This window comes from Colobus angolensis, unplaced genomic scaffold (genome assembly GCF_000951035.1).
Source record: "Colobus angolensis palliatus isolate OR3802 unplaced genomic scaffold, Cang.pa_1.0 Scaffold16, whole genome shotgun sequence".
Lineage (NCBI taxonomy): Eukaryota > Metazoa > Chordata > Mammalia > Primates > Cercopithecidae > Colobus > Colobus angolensis.
This window is the reverse complement of record NW_012114710.1, coordinates 16732741-16740882: the sequence shown is the minus strand read 5'-3', so window position 1 is coordinate 16740882 and position 8142 is coordinate 16732741. Positions and strand designations below refer to the sequence as shown.

General features: G+C 36.4%; 1 protein-coding gene across 2 annotated transcripts in view; it reads left to right on the top strand.

The window, feature by feature from the left end:
* ZBTB10 (zinc finger and BTB domain containing 10) overlaps window positions 1–8142 on the top strand; it is a 39164-nt gene that overhangs the window by 8782 nt on the left and 22240 nt on the right. For both annotated transcript variants that reach the window (XM_011937142.1, XM_011937141.1), the window contains exon 2: window positions 5842–6730. In XM_011937142.1, coding sequence (XP_011792532.1) covers window positions 5842–6730 — 889 coding nt within the window. The remainder of the gene's footprint in view (window positions 1–5841; window positions 6731–8142) is intronic.

Genomic DNA, 8142 nt, shown 5'->3' with positions numbered 1-8142 from the left:
ATGGAGAAACCCCACCTCTAATTAAAATAAATAAATAAATAATACAAAATTAGCCAGGCATGGTGGCGCGTACCTACAGTCCCAGCTACTCAGGAGGCTGAGGCAGGAGAATCGCTTGAACGCAGGAGGCAGGGGTTGCGGTGAGCCGAGATCGTGCCCTTGCACTGCACCTTGGGCAACAAGAGTAAAACTCCATCTTAAAAATAAAAAATAACCTGAATAACCATAGTCTGTCTGCTCCCTAACACTTACAGGATTAGAATTTCTGGGGATAGTAGTACTTAAGCTACCAGAGAGGATGCCATCACTCAAAGATTCAGAGGTGATCAGAAAACTACAAAAGAGACCTTCTTGTCTTTTTCTCTGCTAACTATTATAATTTGTCATTGCCAGTAGCGTATGTTTGACATCACACTTGCTATGGCCTTGTTTGTCTTCCTTCTGTAAAATGAATTTATTCTAAAATTTTGAAGTAGAAATGACTGTTTTTGTTCTTTCAATATATTCCAGTGAGTTGCTGCAGAGTAATGAAGATTTTGATGTTTTCATTGCTTTTAGTTTACCCTTGAATGATTGTATTTCAAATGTCTTTTTTGCTAATTCAGTTATTGGGCTGTAATTGAGTAGGGTAGTAAATACTTATTGCTTGTTTCTTTAGCTGAATAACATTTTCCTATCATTAATGGATTTACTACAGGTGTGTTTTTTGACTTTCTATTACTTGCAACTGAAGTTAGCCTCTCTTCCTCTTTCCCCGCGAAAGTGTAGGAGACTGGGTGATGGTCTTGTATTCTCTACAAGTTGGCGGCATTGTTTAGGCCGCAAGCTAGAATGCTGATGACCCTATGATTCTCTCCCTCCTCCCCTTATATCTGTTTTATCATGCAAGTTCTGATGATTTTTAGACTATTTTTCTAGGCTCTGCTTGACACCTCACTGACATCTATCTTCCCTAATTAAGGTCTTTTTTTCTTGCAAGTATGTTGCCCTGTTCACAGTAGCTTTCCAGAGGGTACATGGCTCACACCTGTAATCTTATCTCTTTGGGAGGCCAAAGTGGGAGAATTGCTTGAGTCCAGGAGTTTGCCACCAGCCTGGGCAACACAGGGAGACTCTTACCTCTACAAAAAATTTAAAAAATAAAATAATCGGACATGGTGACACACACCTTATAGTCCCAGCTACTTGGGAGGCTGAGACAGGAGGATCCCTTGAACCCAGGAGGTTGAGGGTACAATGAGCCATGATCTAACCACTGCACTCCAGCCTGGGTGACAGAGTGACACTGTTTCAAAAAAAAAGGAAAACTAGCTTTCCAACTGGTCACAGTATCTGTAGTCTTCTTTCCCTGATAATAAATCTCCACCTTGCTGCCATAGTCATCTCTTCTCTTTGCTATTTCAATTATATCACTGCTCTGAAAACTCTGTAAGGTGCCAATAGCAATAGTTCTAATATTTGGGAGGGGGAAGGGGGTTCACATCTTTTTTTTCTTTTTTTTTTTAGAGATAGGGTTTTGCTATGTTGACTGGACTGGTCTTGAACTCCTGGCTACCAGCCATCCTGTCGCCTTCCAAAGTGCTGGGATTACATGTCCCTCTTTATAATCTGGTCAAAATGGATGGACATTTACCTCTGAAATGTGCCCAAGTGCATATTTGCATTCCATAGGGCTGTTTAGAAAATCACATTGAAGTTCTTTTACAAATCTGAACTTTTGAGGATGCTATAGACCATGTTATGTTTTTTTAAATGCTGGATTTTTTGTTGTTGTTTTGTTTTGTTTTTAATGCTGTTTCATTTACTTGAAGTGCTCATCCACCCATCCCACTCTTGGATCCTTTAAAGCTCTGCTCAGGTCTTGTTTGTTCCAAAAAGCATCCCCACACTTTAAAAAAAAAAAAAAAAAAAAAACTGGATTAGATAAAAAAAAAAAAAGCTCTTGTAACACCTTAAGAGTCTTACCCACTAACAGTAACTTCAAATTAGCAACTGAATCATTTTGGTTCCCAGTGTAGACCCTGGCCAAAGTAGGCATTCATTTAATGCTTATTAAATAAATGCGTAAAGTTAGGACTTTTCAAGCATTTTCCTTTGAGTGAAATATTTACTATGTTGTAGCCTATGTTCTTTAAATATTGAACATCTAGATAATAGGTTATAAGGATTTTAATAAATGGACACTTATCTATGTTTTCTAAATTTTGAAAGACTTGATATTGAGGTCTCATCCAGACTAAAGTTTTACTAACGGGCATCTTCACAAATAAAAAAATTCAAGATTTCATATTTAGCTCTGAATGTCTGTTTCTTTAAAATCTGCTTGTTTAGCCAGTTTAGACTATAGTGTAGGAGCTAATCGTGTTGTCCTTTTTGGGAGAGAGGTTAGAAAAGGTCACTACATTTGAAAAGACCAGTTGTGGATATAGTAATTTTTTTTTAACTTATCAGTGGTATCTGATGTTATTGGTATACTAAAAGTGGACATAGAACATTAAAGAAGGATCTAAAGATGCAAAGAATACCTGGAGTTATTAGGGACCTATTTAAGATTTTGTCTCTGGCACTAAGAATTTATTAATTTGTTGAGTTCAGCAAATAATATTGGCAGTTTTTTAGTGTTTTGTACTTATTTAGCTCTTTTACCCAAATCCTTTAATAATAATCTCCTTAGAGAGTACACGTACTCTTGGAAATGATTCATTTTTTTGAAGGGCATATTTATTTGTGTGGTTTTTTTTGTTTGTTTTTTGAAGGGCATATTTAATAGCTGCTGCAGACATATGGAATAGTGCTTTAATCAGTGGTGAACAAGAAATTGCTGTTACTGGTTATAAAAGCAAGCGACATTAATGTTCTTGTACCATAGTAATGAGAAAAAAAATAGTGGTTGAATAGTGTGTAATTTGTACAGTTTGTGTCAGAGTAGAATGGGCAGATATTTTGATGGATAGGCTTTTGTCTTAGTTCTAAAAATTAGAACATCTGGTATTTGGTAAAGGCAGAGAATCTTAGCAATTGGCACTGGCCCAGAAAATTCAGAGTGCAGTGACCATAGCCTATTATGACTGCTACAATAGGCATAGCCACCTCCTGAAGTGTTTTCAACTGTTTGATATATGAACTTTAGGCAGTTCTTGACTTGTGCATGCTGATTCACTGCTTTCACAAACACTTCATGGGTATATGCTGCCAGATATTCAGTGTTGAAAACTGCTTCTTCCAAATATTCACACAATATTCATACTTTTGCTATAATATGTAGTAGATGGAACATTGAACCACATGAGCTTGGGTTCAGGTACAACTTGTATAACAAAGCTTAGTGTTGGGCCTGCATCAAAGCAAGATTCTTCCCCCTTATTTGGAATTTCTGTAGAGAGCATAGGCAAAAAAATTGACTCAGTCTCAAAAGGGAAACCAAGTAAACAGAGTGATGCTTTTGTAGAAAGTTACATTGTCCAAGTAATTGTTACAGGTGTTTTTAGTATCATTCTTTACATTTTCACACAAGTAGTAAATCGTTTCTTTCCTCTTTGCTACATGTGAAATTTCACAACATACTGTTTTTTTTTAAGCAAGTATTTGCAACAATCCAATACAACATACTGGTTTAATACAAAAGCTTAGGTTAAATAAGTCTCATTATTACCTTACTTCCTTTCTGCTGTTCCCCAAAAACAAAAATAAGAGTATTACTCATGAATGGACTTGTTCTGATTCCTCTATCCGTGACTTAACAGTTTTTGCAGAATTGGATGTTTTGGTAGGAGGAGAAAATAACTAATTTAGAGCATGGAACATTATTATATGATGGGGAGTCATGGGTGGGAGTTTTTTTGTAAAAGGCATTACGCATTTGGTACCAGAAGGGGATGGGAAGGTTGCCAAGGACTAGTTGAAAATGAGGAAATTTCTCTACTTTGTGTGCTTCATTCTGAAGTGATCATATACTCCAGATTCGCAGGGTTTTTCATACTATTCCATTTTCACAGTGAAACAGTTGAAGTGTGTCCTGGAATCTTTTTTTTTTTTCCTTTGTTTTTTTCTTTTTGGGCCAGGATTTTAGTCTGTTGCCCAGACTGGAGTGCAGTGGTGCGATCTTGGCTCACCACAACCTTTGCCTCAGCCTCCCAAGTAGCTAGGATTACAGGCGCACCCCGCTACTGCCCAGCTAATGTTTGTATTTTTAGTAGAGACGGAGTTTGGGGTTTCACCGTGTTGGCCAGGGTAGTCTTGAACTCTGACCTCAAATGATCCACCCGCCTTAGCCTCTCAAGCTGCTGGGATTATAGGCGTGAGCCACCGCACCTGGCTGTGTCCTGGAATATTAATATTTTGGTTCTTTCAGTTGACTTCTCATATGTGGGAGCAGCACTATAATTTTTAGATGGACTAAGTTAGTTTCAGAGAATTGAGATGACAGTGTGACAGTGTGTGTGGCCTCCTGTGACATGGACTCAAGTAAAGCTAAAATTTTTATGATTTAGCCATGCATGTGATTGCATTAAGTCACGTTTTGTGATTGTTTAGGGATCCACCATTTAGGATATTGTTTGTAAGACTTCTTTTGCAGTCCTGTCATCTCTACACCACTTCCTCTCTTCTAAGCATGTCAGTCCTTTGAACCTGTTTACAGTCTAGTATTTATTTCTCCACATTTTTCTCCATGCTTGTAAAATCATAGATCCGTGTATATATTTTATTATTTTATAGAAATGGTCTATGTTTAACTTAATATTTTGTGCCAAAGAATTGACACTTGAATAAGATCAGTATTTTCAGTTATCTTTTCTACCAGAAATGGTCTAAGCAGTTTATCTCTTGGGGAAGAGATGATTACTTCAGTTGTTTTGCAAAGTGTGGAGGGGATAGTTAATCAAAGTGTTGGAGGGGATATTCAGCTCTGCCTTGAGGGAGCTTACCCACCTAGTCACTGTATGAGGAAAGTCATAAAGTTTTAACTAACATTTGTAATACTAATTTATAGTTTAGGGAAAAGGCTCAGGGATAGTGACTTTCCAAGGACACGCAGTTAATAGCTGGTACAGACAGCATTCTGAATTCTAGCTCATACTCCTACGATTATATCACACAATTTTAATTGTGACTCCAAGTAGGACTATAATGAATACCTGTGTGATAAGCAAAATTTATAAACATTTAGAATTTTGAATTCAGGAATTTTAATTTACCTTACAGTTTATAGTATTTATGACCCTAAAGAGATAAATCGTTTTGAAAGTTGATAGAAAATTATATAACTAGATATTCCTGTAGTTGAAGCAGATTTTCCCCTTAGGGTCTTACCTTTATCTCTAGTTAGATTTAATTAACTTCATTGACCTAAACTGTTTGATTTTAATGTTTGCCAAGACTTAAAATTTACCTTTTTGTTAATGGTAGACAGGGTGATATGCCTAGCACAAAATATAACTTGGATAGTTTAAGTTCAGTCAGGGGAGACTGCTGCTTTCCTGTCAGAGATAAAGCAAACTCATTAATTCCTATAAATGAAAGTTTCTTTTCTGAAGAAAATAATTGCTCTTTTTAATTTTAAGAAATTCTCAATTCATATGCTTAGCTTATATTTGAAAGATATAACATGATGAATGTTATTTTTAAAATGAAATCCTGCTGATCTTCAGTCAGATGTGTTGATTTTTTTTTTTAAATAATAGCAGTGGGTTGCACCACCATTGTTCACTCTCTTTCTTGATTACTCACAGATTAATATATTTGATTATCTCTTTTTAAAAGCCTGATAATTGTTTTCCTTGGTTTGGGAGTTTTTTAAAAAGTCAATAGAGTTTAATACTAATGTTTTTTATCCAATTACAGGAGTCAGAAATACCATCAGAAGAGGGGTACTGTGACTTTAATAGTAGGCCAAATGAGAACTCTTATTGCTATCAACTTCTGCGACAACTAAATGAACAGAGAAAGAAAGGTATTCTTTGTGATGTCAGCATTGTGGTAAGCGGAAAAATCTTCAAAGCTCATAAGAACATCCTGGTTGCAGGCAGCCGTTTCTTTAAGACTTTATATTGCTTTTCAAACAAAGAAAGCCCTAACCAAAACAATACTACCCACTTAGATATTGCTGCAGTTCAAGGTTTTTCAGTCATCTTGGACTTCTTGTATTCTGGTAACCTGGTGCTCACAAGCCAAAATGCCATTGAAGTTATGACAGTGGCCAGCTATCTTCAGATGAGTGAAGTTGTTCAAACTTGCCGAAATTTCATTAAAGATGCCTTAAATATAAGCATTAAATCAGAAGCTCCAGAGTCTGTAGTTGTGGACTATAATAATAGAAAACCAGTTAATAGAGATGGTCTATCTTCATCACGGGATCAAAAAATTGCCAGTTTTTGGGCAACACGGAATCTTACCAATTTGGCAAGCAATGTAAAGGTTGAAAATGATGGTTGTAATGTCGACGAGGGCCAAATAGAAAACTACCAAATGAATGACAGTAGTTGGGTCCAGGATGGATCTCCTGAAATGGCTGAAAATGAATCTGAAGGTCAAACAAAAGTGTTTATTTGGAATAATATGGGCTCCCAGGGAATTCAAGAGACTGGCAAAACAAGGAGAAAAAACCAAACTACAAAAAGATTTATTTATAATATTCCACCTAATAATGAAACGAATTTAGAAGATTGCTCAGTGATGCAGCCACCTGTTGCCTATCCAGAAGAAAATACACTACTCATCAAGGAAGAACCAGGTAAATATATATACAAAGATACTTCCTTGTTCATCCTAATTCTAGTTGGATATAACCTTGAAGTATATTTTTAATTGAATTATTTTAATTATAAAGTAATACTGAAGTTTACAAAAGAAGGGGGGACATCATTCAAATGCATAACATATTTGGTATATTTTCTTTGTCTTTTTTCAACACATATGTATGTGAGTTTATCAAAAGATGTATTAATAGCCAGGTATTGCATATATTGTTAAGGAACGTGGACTCGGCTGCATGTACAGGTCTTTGACTTTCTTCATTTTTAGCCTCTGTGCTCACTATTTTATACCCAGTGCTGGGAAAGATAGAATCTTTAGTTGCAGTATATAATCACTTTGTTATTTCAGAGACCACCTTAACAACTTTTTTATTTTATTTTTGGCTGTTAAAACATATTTAAGTGTTTCAAAGAATTTTGCCAATTATGAGATTATGGTATTCTAGTTTATTTAGGGCTACTGTTCTTCTGTTACTATTTATTTATTTACTTATTTTTGAGTCGGAGTCTCACTCTGTAGCCCAGGCTGGAGTCTCACTGCAAACTCTGCCTCCCAGGTTCAAGCAATACTCCTACCTCAGCCTCCTGAGTAGCTGGGACTGCAGGTGCATGCCACCACACCCAGCTAATTTTTGTATTTTTAGTAGAGATGGCATTTCACCATGTTGTCCAGGCTGGTATCGAACCCCTGACCTCAGGTGATCCGCTTGCCTCGGCCTCCCAAAGTGCTGGTATTACAGGCATGAGACACCACACCTGGCCTAGAGCAGCTGCTATTCTGTTCTCACACTAGAAGCTATTTTGTTTGTCCACTGTCACCTGATTTTCATTCACCTTTGCATTAGTTGCAAAGCCTCTGAGGCCTTTCTCTTCAATATATTTCCCTCCAAAAGTTATATAGGAATCTTAGAGAATCACATTGATGGTGGGAATTTTTTTAAAAGAAGACCATTGTTAAGTCTTTAGTTTAATCTGACTGTATCTTTATTTGAAGAAGCTTAGTGGGTTTGAGGTTTCCTATGCATACCCGAGACTTGTCCACCACTGTCATACATTATTTAATGCTTGTTTTCTTCACTTCAAAGCACCATAACTGTTCAGTGTCTGATTTACACGATGGTGGTCATTTGAGGATGGAGTATTTTCTGTTAAAGGAATCACTGTTTTTAGTTGCCAGAGGGCAAAATGCCATAGTAATCCTGTGAAATGTTCCTCTGGCTTTTTAGATTTGGGTTAGCTTTCAGAGGTAGGAATTTGTGTATGTGTGTGTGTGTGTGAAATTTTTACTGTGTGAAAATCAGCTAGTGTGTATATATAATACTATTTGATCTTTTTCCTTGTACTTTATATCAAGTTTTAACAAAATCCCTAAGACAGTTTAGTTAAATAA